This window comes from Grus americana, chromosome 6 (assembly GCF_028858705.1).
Source record: "Grus americana isolate bGruAme1 chromosome 6, bGruAme1.mat, whole genome shotgun sequence".
Lineage (NCBI taxonomy): Eukaryota > Metazoa > Chordata > Aves > Gruiformes > Gruidae > Grus > Grus americana.
The window spans coordinates 36,462,360-36,476,880 of record NC_072857.1 but is presented as its reverse complement, the minus strand read 5'-3'; the positions used below and the strand labels follow the sequence as shown (position 1 = coordinate 36,476,880).

General features: G+C 43.6%; 1 protein-coding gene across 1 annotated transcript; it reads right to left on the bottom strand.

Moving 5' to 3' along the window:
• Positions 1-1,573: 1,573 nt before the first annotated feature.
• Positions 1,574-2,243, bottom strand: LOC129207866 (RNA-binding protein 25-like). The gene is made up of 2 exons (XM_054829495.1): positions 1,834-2,243; positions 1,574-1,766 (listed from the first exon to the last, which is right to left on the bottom strand). The coding sequence occupies exons 1-2, from the start codon at positions 2,241-2,243 to the stop codon at positions 1,574-1,576; spliced, it is 603 nt and encodes a 200-aa protein (XP_054685470.1).
• Positions 2,244-14,521: the final 12,278 nt, after the last annotated feature.

Here is a 14,521-nt window from a genome sequence, read left to right as displayed (position 1 = left end):
TGGAGCATGTGGAAAATTTGCAAGTGGTCTTTTTTTAACCATTAATAATAGTGGCATTAATTAGTGGTAAAAGGGATTGGTTTAGATAAAGTGCACATAGGGTGAGAATATCTCATTTCTTGCAGCTCAGTGACTCATCTCCCCACAAGTACCTCTGCAGCCTGGAGCCCAAGGTTTTAGGCTCTGAAATCCTTTTCACTGTGTCTGACTGGCTGAGGGTTCTTCGGAGAGGCCGGGTTTCCCATTCGGAGCTCCTCTGCCTTGGAAACGGAGGTAAGGATGTGGAAACCCGAGTCGCTTGCTCCCAAGCTATGAAGCCACTGGGCATCCAGCTCCCCAGGGCCACCAGAGCTGTGCAGCCCTGGCATGTGTCACACGATGAGGGACCAAGGCTTGCCCTTTCACAGAGCACTTTGTCTGTTCAGCTGCTTTCTGGCTCAATATCACCTATTTTGCAACATTTGCTGTCCCAAGCAGCATGGCAGAGGAACTGGAGGGAATGGTAAGGTGTTTATCAACAGCCTGTGTTTGACTAGCGTTTTGTGAAAGATCACACTCATAAAACACTTCAGTTTTGACAAATCAGTATTGCATTCTAATGAAAAGATTTTTCTAGGAACTTCTGGGTGGGCTATTTGACGCTCCTTTCTGTCTTGTTTGCAGCTGTAAACTAGAAAGATGTAACCAGGTGGAACTCCTGCCGCAAGCTATGTTGCTTCTGTCCTATGTCTAGCGTGGCTGCCTTCCTAGTGCTCCAAAGGCTGTTTGGAATGAAGCGGTCTTCAAGGGCTTTGTCCGTGTCACCTCCCCCTGAACTGAGAGAGCTGCTTTGTCTGGAAAAAACAAGCGAGGTAGGAGATGAATTACATGGGACAACAAAAAAGCACTTCCTTAACTGAAAAGGATTCAGTCTGGCCTGTATTAAAGGTGGCAAAACATTAATGAGAGCATGTTTCCAGAAAAGCCATTTGTACAAGTGTCTCTTAAGCAGGGACGGCATACTCACAGGTGCCTCTGCTGTAGTGAGTAGTGTAGTTTGTGAAAGTAATTTCACAGAAGTGCCATATAGCCCACAAGAACACTTGGGAACTTGCAATTTGGGTAGCAAAGAAATTTTTATTGGATTGCAGAGTAGGAATCCAAAAAGCGCAAGCATTTAAGAGTAGAAAAATTAGCAAGTAAGTCAGGTTGCACTGAGTCACCTTTGAAGTTATTTGTTTAGTATTACAAAGCAATGAAATAGTTTAAAAAGTAGATGTTTATATAAGGATACAGAAATGTTGCTGCATCATTCATCAAATAGAGAAAAAAAAAGGTGCTGGAAATTGGGCACTCTGGGAGTCATCAATGACATGTATAGGGGAAGGCTGGAGAATAAGGAGATAGGCAATATAGGCAACAGGCAGCTAATGCGGATAGTAGCACGGAGATAATCAGGTGTTGGGCAGTAGGAAAAGTCTCCCTCCAGTCGTAGGTTGCATAGTAAAGATACAATGTGCTAAAAGTAGATATAATGTATACACAAAAGTAGAAGGTATACTGAAAAGTTGAAAGTGTAGTGTAGAGTTTAAAGCTAGAGATTTCCTTTCTCAAAATCGCCCATCCAGACAGAACGAGGTAGGTTCTCGCGCGCGCTCTTTCTCTCTCTCTTTCGCGCGCGCTCTTTCTCTCTCTTTCGCTCGCGCTTTCTTGCACTCTTTCGCGCTCGCGCTCTTTCGCGCTCGCGCTCTTTCGCGCTCTTGCTCGCGCGCGCTCTTTCTCGCGCTCTTGCTCACGCGCTTTCGCGCTCTTGCTCACTCGCGCTCTTTCGCGCTCGCGCGCGCTCTTGCTCACGCTCTTTCGCGCTCTTTCTCGCACGCGCTCTTTCGCGCTCTTGCTTGCACTCTTTCGCGCTCTTGCTCGCGCGCGCTCTTTCGCGCTCTTGCGCGCGCTCTTTCTTGCGTGCGCGCTCGCTCGTGCTCTTTCGCGCTCTTTCGCACTCTTTCGCGCTCTTGCTCGCGCGCGCTCTTGCTCGCTCGCGCTCGCGCGCGCTCTTTCGCGCTCTCGCTCGCGCTCTCGCTCGCTCGCGCTCTTTCGCGCTCTCGCTCGCGCTCTCGCTCGCTCGCGCTCTTTCGCGCTCTCGCTCGCACGCGCTCTTTCGCGCTCTCGCTCGCGCTCTCGCTCGCGCTCGCGCTCTTTCGCGCTCTCGCTCGCGCTCGCGCTCTTTCGCGCTCTCGCTCGCGCTCTTTCTCGCTCGCGCTCATGCTCGCGCGCGCGCTTCCTCGCTCGCGCTCTTGCTTGCGGTCTTTCGCGCTCTTGCTTGCGCGCGCTCTTGCTTGCTCGCGCGCGCGCTCTTGCTCGCGCTCTTTCGCACTCCGCGCTCTTGCTCGCGCTTGCGCGCTCTTGCGCGCGCTCTTTCGCGCTCTTGCTCGCGCGTGCTTTTGCACTCGCGTGCGCTCTTGCTCGCGCTCTTTCACGCTCTTGCTCGCGCGCGCTCTTGCTCTTTCGCGCTCTTTCGCGCTCTTGCTCGCTCGCGCTCTTTCTCGCTCGCGCTCTTTCGCGCGCTTGCTCGCTCGCGCTCTTGCTCGCGCTCTTTCGCGCTCTTGCTCGCGCTCTCTCGCGCGCGCTCGCTCGCGCTCTTGCTCGCGCGCGCTCGCTCGCGCTCTTTCGCGCTCTTGCTCGCGCGCGCTCTTGCTCGCGCTCTTTCGCGCGCGCGCTCTTTCGCGCTCTTGCTCGCGCTCTTTCGCGCGCGCGCTCTTTCGCGCTCTTTCTCGCTCGCGCTCTCGCTCGCGCTCTTTCGCGCTCTTTCTCGCTCGCGCTCTCGCGCGCGCTCTCGCTCGCGCTCTTTCTCGCTCGCGCTCTTTCGCGCTCTTTCGCGCTCGCGCTCTTTCGCGCTCTCGCTCGCGCTCTTTCTCGCTCGCGCTCTTTCGCGCTCTTGCTCGCGCGCGCTCTCGCTCGCGCTCTCGCTCGCGCGCGCTTTCGCGCTCGCGCTCTTGCTCGCGCTCTCTCTCTCGCTCTCGCTCGCGCGCGCTCTTTCTCGCGCTCTCGCTCGCGCGCGCTCTTTCTCGCGCTCTTTCTCGCGCTCGCGCGCTCTTTCTCGCGCTCTTTCTCGCGCTCGCGCGCTCTTTCTCGCGCTCTTTCTCGCGCTTTCTCGCTCGCGCTCTCTCTCTCTCTCTCTCGCTTTCTCTCTTTCTCGCTCTCTTTCTCGCTCTCTCTCGCTCTCTCTCTCTCGCTCGCTCTTTCTCTCTCGCTCTTTCTCTCTCGCTCTCTCTCTTTCTCCATCCAAATCACACCTTCATAGTCCTCCCTTCACTATTTCAACACATCCCAGAAACACCTTTCCCACTACAACTTTGACTGTAAAAAACACAGTCCCAAATTATTTCCTGCCATGCAACTACCTGTTTTGTACTCTACACAACATTCTCTAAAAATAACTATGCCTTTTACTTACCTATCCTGTGGCTTTCTGGCCCATATATTCCACCACTCTAATCAGCATTGCAACAGGTCCCAGCAATACGCCTCACAAGCCAAAAAAAAGCAGCAACCCTGCGCAAAACCAGCCATTTGAAAAACTTCAGTTAGTCCAATCCAATTTAAAAAATGCTTACCAGTACTTGGACAAGTCACCTAACTCTAACAGAAAGGTTCCCCATCTTAATTTCTAAGGCAGGGAGACACACACAAAGCACATTCAGTACTTACTCACATATTGATTCCTTAGTCCAAGCAGGAGCAGGGAGAAAACTTTCATTGTGGCTCATCATGTCTCCACACTAACACCTAGGAACCTGCTATCTAATCTGTACGCATACCTACAAATAAACATACCTGTGAATACTACTTTTAGCTCCACAGGGTGCTATGGCAGCTGGGTCAGAGGAGTACTTTCCTTTCTTCAGCCTTCCAACACAATCTTTTCTGTAACCAGGAAGCAACACAAAAAACAAATGTCTTTCATTTCTGAGAGAGACAGTGGCTACTGTCCTACTTTTATCATTTAATTTATCTACGGAAACCACTGTGGGGGCATGTCATCAAACCTGTGATACGAACACACATAAAAATTATGAGAAAACTAAAATCTGTTAAAACAGTAGTCTACTACAACCAAGCAACACCTCTGGCATTTGCAAGAGGTACAATACAAACCTCAGTGTTTTAGCACACTGCATTTGTTTCAAGTTCAACTGGTAAATTAAGCCCATCTCTGGGCGTGAATAATGACGCAGGTATCCTCATACAACTAGAAAGAGGTAAGTCTCCACACAGCCCATCATCAAAGTATATTCTGCACAGTCCCTGACTGGTTATTCAAACATGTTTGCAGAAAGTAAGTCTCAGCTTCAGTGGATGCTCGGTCTTTAAGCACCATTTAAGCACATCATTTTATTTCACAATGATACTGATTAAAACAATTCATGGGCAATCATATAGGCTCATTCTGACTGCAAAGGCAGGAGAACTGTGACCCTGTCCTACGGGGGCGCCTTGCCTGATTAAATGTGCCTTTTTGGTATCATGCCTTCCAATTTAAAAAGCTTACTTTTGAAATCACAACATTATTATATAATTGTGGTATTTGTATTCCCCATGATGAATCAGAGGATACTTATGGTTCTGTTACAATAAGATTGCCTGAAAGCATCCACAACTCTGTTCTTTCATGTCACTAACTCTGCGGCTCAGGGTTTAGCCCTAAAGTGGGCCCTAAAGTGGGGTAACAACGTTTGAACTCAAGATTCACTGACATATAACAATACACAGACCATGTCCAGTAAATGTCTCGTTCTAAAAAAGGACATAAATCACCTTCCTGCTCAGAATGACAAGGTCCCCGAGCTGTTTTCACAGGTCAGTCAGGTGCTTCTGATTCCTCTTCATAGCAAACTCCTTTGAAAGCAGGTCAAGAGGACAAGCTGCACTGCTGCTACCACCTGATAAATACACGTCAGACAGAAGTAATTGCAGTCAAATTGCTGGAAATGCCTCTCAAAGCAAACGACAACACCAAAAGATGCTAAGGAAAAAGCATCTACCTGCTACCGAATAAATACATCAGTAGATTTGGGAGAAAGACCTGGATTTGTAGAAACCAGGGGTCTGTACATCGCTTTGTGCAGAGGGACAAAACACTAGTAGTTACCTTCAGTTGCTTGTAATCATTTTTTTCTTCCATTTGGCCTGTATGGAACTTGGCACAGAATTTTCAACTGCAACTACAGTCTACTGCAAGACTGCGTGCCTCCAGGCTATTAGTTCTTCTAAAGGCAAAGAAAAAGGGTTAAGAACAATGCAAATTCAGACCAGCCAAAAGATTTCTCATCACACATAGCACCTACAGGACCTTTGATACTCAGGTATGTAAAGACCACAGCTCTCCATTTAGTCCAATTAAAAACCGTCTGAAAGCAATACAGCTACAGGACCAGTAAGTCGAGGGCTGTTCAGCATCGGCACTTCCCCACGCCAAACAGCAGCGGTCAGCCTGGGAGTCACACCATCAGGGGAAGGCCCCAGAAACACCCACATCCACTATGGGTCACAGCCATATAAAGCTACCAATGCACCTGGGCTCCTTCTGCTCTTCTGCTAACTTCCAAACGGTGAACTGCCGAAGTTCTTGTTAGCAGTCCCTTGGGACGTAACATTATGGAGTGCATCTTGCGATACTGGGATCCAAAGCACATTTCCGTGTGTAATTAAATTAAGTGGATTTTTCTTATACCAATTGAAAAGCATTTAATTGCCTGTTTATAAAGACACAGCCCTGACTTTGTTTCATAGCATTGGTTGAAAATTTCAACCACACAGAGCATTTGCCCCACTCCTTAATGAATATTTTAATTAGTATTAAACCCCAAATTTCCTTTTAATATCCCCTACTGTACTTCCGCCTTTCACTTTTAGACAACAATTGAAAGGTGACAAAGTTAAACAGTAGATGGACTTTGCCTTGAAAGGAAACCTTTGCAATTTCATTATATGCACGTTGAGAAGAGCCATTAAAATGTATGGTACTATGCAAGCTGGTACATTATCTTCACATCATCTTGTGTTTGTTTATACAATACAGAGCGTACTCCATTTCTGTTCAGATATTTAAACTGCAAGCAATTTTGGGGCAAACGTTATCCTTTTGCTGCACGCTTTCGCAGTTTTAGGCCCCAAGATACAAACACCACACATTATGCAAATTATCCATTAAGAATTTAGGGAGCCTTTCTCAGGCATCAAACAAATGCCCTGACCATTTCCGTATTTAAAGATCATCACCATATTTGAACAAATAATAAAGTAAAAGTGTCTCTTACCCCCAAATAACTAAAAATTACTTTTTGCATTAGAATTTTCATTACCAATCATCATCTAAATTACTGTGTAAATCTACCTCAGTGATACTTTTTGAAACACAGGTCACCCACCCTGAATCATTATGTCGCCAGAATCAGGCAACCAGACTGAAGTTCTCATGTAATGCTTACTTAGGAGTATTGAAGCTTCTAACCTTACTTGTATCTACTGTACCTTCAAAGGTGATGTTTTGTACTATTTTTAAGGAAAAATCAGTAACTGAAAGGAAGGAACGCTGTCCTCAACAACCACCTGACAATAACAGGTACACTACAAGACAGTGCCTCCAAAAATTTTTTGTAACTTTGTGTTCTTTCATTACTGTATGATATTAGACACTACCACTCAAAGTTTTACTAAGCTGGAAACAGCTTGGAGGATGAAGGAAAACAATCTCTAAAAACTAGAGATTTTAGCATTACAGGTGTTGGCTGGCTCAGGCTTTTTAATATTTTCAAAGTTTGACATAGAGCGTCTTAAATAATTAAGCTACCTATTTGAGCTGTCCACAACGACAACAAACGTAGGTAGAACTATTTCTCATGTCAGAGTATCCAATTCCTAATTCTTTCTGGTTTTTTGGACACAAAACTGAGTGACAGAATTCATGCCGCCTATATTATCAGAAAATCACAGAATGGTTTGGGTTGGAAGGGACCTTAAAGATCACCTAGTTCCAACCCCCCTGCCATGGGCAGGGACACCCTCCACTAGACCAGGGTGCCCAAAGCCCCATCCAACCTGGCCTTGAACACTTCCAGGGATGGGGCATCCACAACCTCTCTGGGCAACCTGTGCCAGGGCCTCACCACCCTGACAGTAAAGAATTTTTTTTCCTTATATCCAATCCAACTCTACACTCTTTCAGTTCAAAACATCACCTCCTGAGGCAAAGATATTTCAAAAGATTTTTTTCTAATACTTTTTTAGTAAAATAGACTTTTTCAAAGCTTATGGTTTTAAAAACTTGCATGTGTATGAGGAAAAACATGAATGGCTTGAGATGATTTCTTTTGTAAACTTTTTAAAGTAGGTATCACATAAAAGCATTAGACACAGAGACTGCAGTATTTCATAAAGTCACAAAAGGCTAGAGTGAAACACCTACAAATCGTATGTCGTTCTATATACTCCCTCCTACAATATTGCCATCATCCACTACTTGAGACAATCAAACCAATCCAAAAACTTTACCTTAAAATAAGTAGCAATTTATACTGGGGAAAAACTGAATACATATGGCGATCTTGTACTCTATTTGAACTAAAGTGTTCAAATCACATTTTAAATTAGGCAAAGTTAAAAAAAATAACAAATCGACATTCTCAAATTTAAGAGGGATAAATCCTTAAATAATCGCTGAGCATATACGGTACTGCAATTACTAACATGCTTCTGCTTTCAATCATGTGTTGGGGTTTTTGGTTTTTTTGTTGGTGGGGGGTTTTTTTTGCTGTTTTTGTTTTTTTCTTTTTCAAAAAGCACACACAGAACAAAACACAAGAGGGAAAAATTATCCCAAGCTGAAATGCTAAGCTTGTCTAGTCTCCTCACTGTATTTTTGAAAACCATTACCACGCAAATAAAAATGGACAGGCTTGAACGTTGCCATCATTTTTATGTCTCATAGTATCTCTTGGTACAATCTTCCCCAATTACTCTCAAAATATTAATATGCAGCTGAGTATGAAATGTTTTTAATGTTTTTTTCCATTACAGATGGTGCTAACAGCTTTGAAGGATTCTCTCGCAGACTATTATAAAGTCCGCAGGCCAAACAACTTGAGACACTTGAGCTCCCCAATGTGAAATTGCTGATACTATCAAAATACTATCAAAATTCTTACTGTGATCATACCTTAAACGCCAGACAAGTCAATTACTTTATTATCTAGAGTATAGTAACCATTCCAGACATAACACGGAAGGACTAAAAAGACAGATCTTTATCGCCAGATAACGTTCAGAACATCAACTATCCAGAATCTATGAAACACTGAAAAATGTCACTGTTCGATAGAAAACAAGAGGGAAAGATAGGCAAAGCAGGTTTTCAGCTTCATTCCAGGATGCTTTTGAAAGTCCAGACAAATAAGTTAAATGTCTGCAAGTGCAACACAGGTGGCGTAACATACTTGGGGCTTTTATATCATAGTAGTGACTTCCATTTTGTGTTAGAATTTGTCACATTACCAGGCAGTCAGCATTATCTCAACAGCTTCCTATAATTGGATTTCTTTCTTTCTTCAGGCCGCATAAAGTTACCACAACAGAAATGTACAGAAACGTGGGGGCGGGGGGGGGAAGGAACCCTACCCGAACATTACCAGAAGGAACAAAATACAGAAGATGTAGAACAACGGCAGGGGTTTTTTTTTCTTGATACTAATGCGTCTGACATTCCTTACTGTGATTTCCTACATTAATAGGACCCACTAACATGAGTAAGCATTTCCAAGGTTTGTTCTGCAGCTGTCATTGCTAGAGAACGTTACCTGAAGGGTAACTGAAGGGACAGATCATGCACCGCGTATGCAGGAAAACTGCTCTTCGCTTCTCATTGCTGGGTTCCTATCTGGTACAGGATCTTTGCAGATATGATCAGACAGTATTTTCGGGGGGGCGGGGAAAAGAGTTTGCTCAGATTTCTATGAGGAAGGGGTTAGAATGTAATTTGTATCAGACCAGAATAGCTCAGAGTATCACTCTTAGTCTCACACAGGGATGTATCTTGGAGATGCAGGTTCCTCATATCCCTGCGCCCATCAGGCTACTGGCAATTTTGAATTAATGTCAAAATGGAATTGCAGAGGGCTTTTTGCATTCTTAAATATTTTACCCCTTAGCGCTTCCATTAGCAACATCTATAGCAAAGAGGTGAAGACGACAGGCGGTCTCGTAAAGTATTTTCAGAGTAACACAATAGCGACACTTATTTCAGACTTAATTATTGATACATTTGAGAATGAAAAAATATTACAGAGGTAGAAGACAGCAATAAGAGGACAAGCCATTAATTAGAACTGAATATGCAATTTAACTGTGGAAATTTCCTCTGAGTTCTAAGTGTGTTTAGAATTAGAGGAAGTCATCTGACCTAAACGCTTATGGTTTTCTTATGATTACTATCATGAGCAAAAAAACCCCAGCTGAAATATAAAAATTACCCAAAGACTGAAAGATTAACACAGCATTTACTGAACACAGTAACAACACCAGCCTAGTGATGCCTGCTCGTTTTCAGCCAGCATTGCACCAAACCCTCACGATGAGCCCATCTGACGCTCAGTGTTGCTGTTTGTGGCAGGTTCTACATCCACTCTCCCTGGTGGTTTTTTTTTTTAAAATCAATGTACAATTTTTCATGAAGTTATATGCGTAGTCAGATAAGGAATAAAAAACCCCAACGTCTTTCTACCAACAGCTGCCAATTTTTTTAAGAACTAAAAAGAATGGCAGGACCCATTCCAGTAATTGAGAAGGGAGGGCAGCAGAGATTCCCTAACTTCCCCCCACTGTTACATGCCTTTTAGCCAAAACAGGACTCCAGCCCTACGCTTCCCATGTTCCTGCAACATATCACACCCCTCGAATCAGGGCCCTAACACTGTGCCCTGCCCACAGAGCCTTTATGGAGCGGAGACTGGAGCTGCAAGCCAAGATCTTTTCTTTCCCTTGGGAGCAACTAAAGCTCTCTTCTGCTGTACAGGCATCTATCTCATGGCAGTTACGTTATTATTTGAGGCTACCTCCCTATCTGTCTTCTCTGCCTCCTTTTCACAGGAGAATTAAGCTACTTTCTGTGTGGGACAAAAGCCTGCGTGTATTCAGCTAACTCACAGCAGCAAACGCCAAGGCCATTTGGGGATGGGCCATGTCATTTTAGAGCCCGGTGTATACAAGGAACCAAGCAATTGCTTGGGCTGCTTTTTGCGCTGTAGAGCACCTACTGGTTTCCTGCACATTCTAGGCTAGACCTGATGAGTAAAGGGTTTCCAGTCTGTCCCTAGGATGCTAAATATAAAGAGGCAGCCATTCCAAACATTATGAAATTAAACATCCTCCTCTGTTCTGCACAGTAAAACCAAATTGCTACAATTGTGTCATTAACGCCAAACGCAGCTAGTATGAAAAATTGGAGCAGCCTGGAGATTTTTCTCGGGTTCTGTCAGCAGCACGTCTGCCTGCAACAAGGAATACCTATATCCATATGCTTTCTGTCAGCCTCTATGACAAATGCAGTGCAGTCTTTGTGCTTCCAGCAAACACAGAGAGAAAATGATATATAAAGCCCCTCTTTGTTCTGATTCATGGATAGAAGGCATTACACAGACAAAGAAAAATGTAATGTCTGCATGCTGATCAGGGATATTCAACCACTGCAGCTGTGAAATGATTTAGAAAAAACACTGTTTTGTTTTATATTTACGAATCTGAATCCAAGCTAAACGTATTTGTAAATGACTGGGGCTCAGTTGTCACTTGGCCTCCATCCACTAACGCAAGCAATGTGACTGCTCGGTCCGGGCGTGCCGATGCTGTAAGCTCTCAAGTCTCACAGCGGCACCTCGCCACAGCTGAACCAGCGACTGAGGGCAAAGGAAGGCATCCCAACTGTTCGCTGCCATAGGCCAGCAGCAAAACGCAAACTCCCGGGAGCAATGGGGGGAAATTGGGAGGAGGCTGGTTCAGGTGGATTGCTTGCTTGCTTTCTAATGATCTTTCAGTGCTGTAGGACTTTCCTATCGCTGTCTAAAAGGCAAAATTTGTTTTCCAAGGGACAATGCCAAAAAACTGTATGATTGCCATTTTTGCAAGGCTCTGCTTCCTATATTGCAATGAGGGAAACCAAAAGACCGCACCACAGTCAGGTCTCTCCTGTGCTCTTACTTATCTATTCCCTTTTACTTGCCATATTCTAGCAGAGAAGAATTCCAGGCTTCTACAGAAACATCTGCTGATGTTGGAAAAACATTTTATAAAGATAAACGTATCAGAGGAGATTAGTACTATTAGGCTCATCTGAAGACGAAAGCTAGAATTCATGTCCCTTGAGTCCCCTAGATAATTAGAGGAAGATAAGCACCTCCTAAAGGAAATTATGACCCGCTAGATGTTTTACAGACCTACCTTATGGCAGTGTCCGTAAAGTCCTGGCGGTGATACCTTACACGTTTTCGTTGACTTGAGAGGGTCTAGCTGACTAAGTTAGGTTAGAGGTTTCACCTTGCCCTTTTTTAGATAGTTAAGAATTATTAAACCTAACAAAAAATATTAAGCTTTTAAACTCATACATCATGGTCATCACTGAACTACTATTTGTTTGTCTTGCTCTATTCCTAAGCTGACTTTAGGTACTCTACAAACATGCGATTGCAGAAATAAAATTTCACAACAATTTAGGCAACTGTGGCAGCAATGATCATGCCAGAATAATAGGAGGTGCCACTGGATGTGTTATTACAGGGACTGTTTCCATAAAGCTCCTATAAAATCTATATGCACAGTAACCTGTATTTGCAAGTGAAAACAGTTGCTGATGTGTGGAATTGTTTATTCTGAATACAGAAACAGACATCTGCATGGGCAAATGGATGTGCATGCAAATTTCCTCCCAAACTTCTACAGACAGGTTTCATCCAAAGCCACAAAAGCTTTTTGGAATATTCCTGTTGATTTCAGGGATTTTGCCCACAGATGCTATTTGCAAGCCATTGACATTACTCCCATTGCTCCTAAATATCAAGAACCAGCTTAACTTTTCTTTTACTTACATCTCAGTCAAACTGATACTGAGTCAAATCAAGCCCAAATACTCTAAGAAGGGATTAATCTCAAAAAATAAGCTTGATAGTCACTACATAATTAAGCATGAATCGCACTGTTACGTATCTTCCCCTCCAGTGGAAATCTGCAAGCAAAAAATCAGGGATTTCTTTATCCTGCCCCCAACACCCACCCCCCCAGGAAATCTGTTTAATGAGAAAAATCTCCAAACTTTGAAAAATCCACATGCATATGTTGAAGCTTTCCACTAAAAAGGAATAAAACCGAACCCAAATACCTCTTCATAAAGTTTAAACACCTTTCAGAGTTACATTTTGCTGCTGCTGCTGCTAAAGGATCAAAACAACTAAGAATAAAAATAAAATATTCTGAAAAGCTTTTGAATTCTGTATTTGTGCTCACGTTGCAATGGGTTTAGTTTTGTTTAAATCCAAAGGCTCTCAATAATTAGAAAGCTTCCAGGTTGCCCTCAGGCAGAAGAGCATCACCAACTCTCTAATATTATTTAAATAACCAACGAGCATCTGATGCATCTCTGTATTACACATTTGCCTCTACATAGGGGTTTTGGGGCCCTTAATCTATTGTTCTGTGGTCACAGGGGCATCTTCTGCTTAAAATGCTCCTGGTCACCACAGGGCAGCCCATCTGGGTGAACCAGGTTCCAATTAGCGGTCAGGTCTCACACAGAAATGAAATGTGGCCAAACGAGCAGCAGTGACCTCCGGCATTTCACCGTGTGGCTGATCAGCCCAGGAACGGGCACTTGTTTTGCTTTGCCAAACCCTGTCGTGATTTTTCTTGAAAAACTAAAGTTTCCCTTCTTTTGGCTTTAGCCATCACACTTTAAAAAGACAAGTTGTTCTTGGTTTGCCGATTGATAAAGTTTGAAGCACGTTTACTTTGCATTCGGTTACGTGTAATCTGGCAAGGGGCTAGAAAGAGTAATTTGTAAAGGCGATAAATTGGCATCGATTAGCCAAGTGCCTACTGAGTGAGAATATAGTCATCTATAAATACTTAGACGAATTAAACCGCAAGGAAAGATAAATATTGTTGAAAATAACACATTTAGTAGGCCACTGAAGTATAACTAGGAATAAATAAAAACAAGCAAAGAAAAAAGGCTAAAAACACAGAGGAAAGGCTTAGCAGTATAACCAGGTAAACAAAAAAGGTCATATCTCTGCATCTATACCTCTGCCATCACTTAGACTAAGTTTATATTCTCAAGCATATTAGGCATTAAATGTAAGGCAATAGCTAACTGGTTAGGTTAATGACCTTAGTGGGTCTATGTTTCTAATTTTCAGCTGAGCGGCTTGGGACATACAGTGTATCTCTCTCCCTTTATGCTACCCATGTTAAACTAACAATAAAACATACTTACCTCTCTTTCTTCATACTGTGTAACGTATTTATGTTTTGTCTTTGGGTAAAAGTGTATTTAGATACAGATTAAGACCAGTATCTACAAACGGCTGTTCTTCCTGTATGTTAGAAAGCTGTATCTGCTCAAAGTAGCACACCAGGTCGTATCTTACGAACACGGACGTTGCTATACTTCAAAAATCATTTTATATTAACAGTGTGCTGAAGAAGATGTCAATGCATCTACCTACTGGTTTATATTCCTATCGTTCCCCATAGACAAAGCTGTATGTGCATTTATGTACACATATATGTGTCACATGCACTACATATCTATGTAGTGTACCCACCACTTAGCTTGGAAAAGAAAGCAAACAAGCTAGAGTCGTTAATTGTTAAAATTTTGGCACAGATTCCAGTCTGCCTCACAATTCCAACAACGTTAAGAGGGGAAAAAAAGTATTGTGCTCATACTGAATAAACCATCATCATAAGGAATGGTTAAGCCCAATTTTGCTCGTCTTTCCTACGAAATCTGCACTGCTTTTGCGGTGAGTTTTCTCCCTTCTTTCCTTAATGCGGGAAAGAGGATCACCAGCTGAACCCACACACACAGCCTCCACTGCACAGACTCTGCTCTACGCCACATCGGACACCTCTGCGTGGTGACATCACACATACGTGCTCCACCATTACTGGGGGGTTTTATAGCCAGATGTTGGCACAGATTGCCAGTCAAACCAGTCCTCGCCGATACTACGCTGCATTTTCCAAAAAGAGCCTCTCTGATACTGGATACGTGAAAAAGATCTACAGGCAACCTAGACTTGCATTCAAGCCTTTCCTGATATTGCAGGAGGAGTTCATCTTGCACGAGGCGATTGTCATAGCATCTCTTAACGAGAGAAGTCTGCTGGTTTTTTAAAGAAATTAAAATTGTATCCCCTCAAGAAGCAATCACAGAATTGTTGCACTCTATCATATCCTTACTTCTTCCCAGACTGCAGAAAATACTGTACAGAGAGAA

What these genes read in the sequence shown, in the direction of transcription:
- LOC129207866 (XM_054829495.1), bottom strand. Translation starts at nt 2,243, where the DNA reads ATGAGCGCGAGCGAGAAAGAGCGCGAGCGAGAGCGCGAAAGAGCGCGA. An exon ending in GAGAAAGAGCGCGAAAGAGC is followed by an intron (nt 1,767 to 1,833) that starts GTGAGCAAGAGC and finishes CGCGTGAGCAAG; the next exon opens with AGCGCGAGAAAGAGCGCGCG.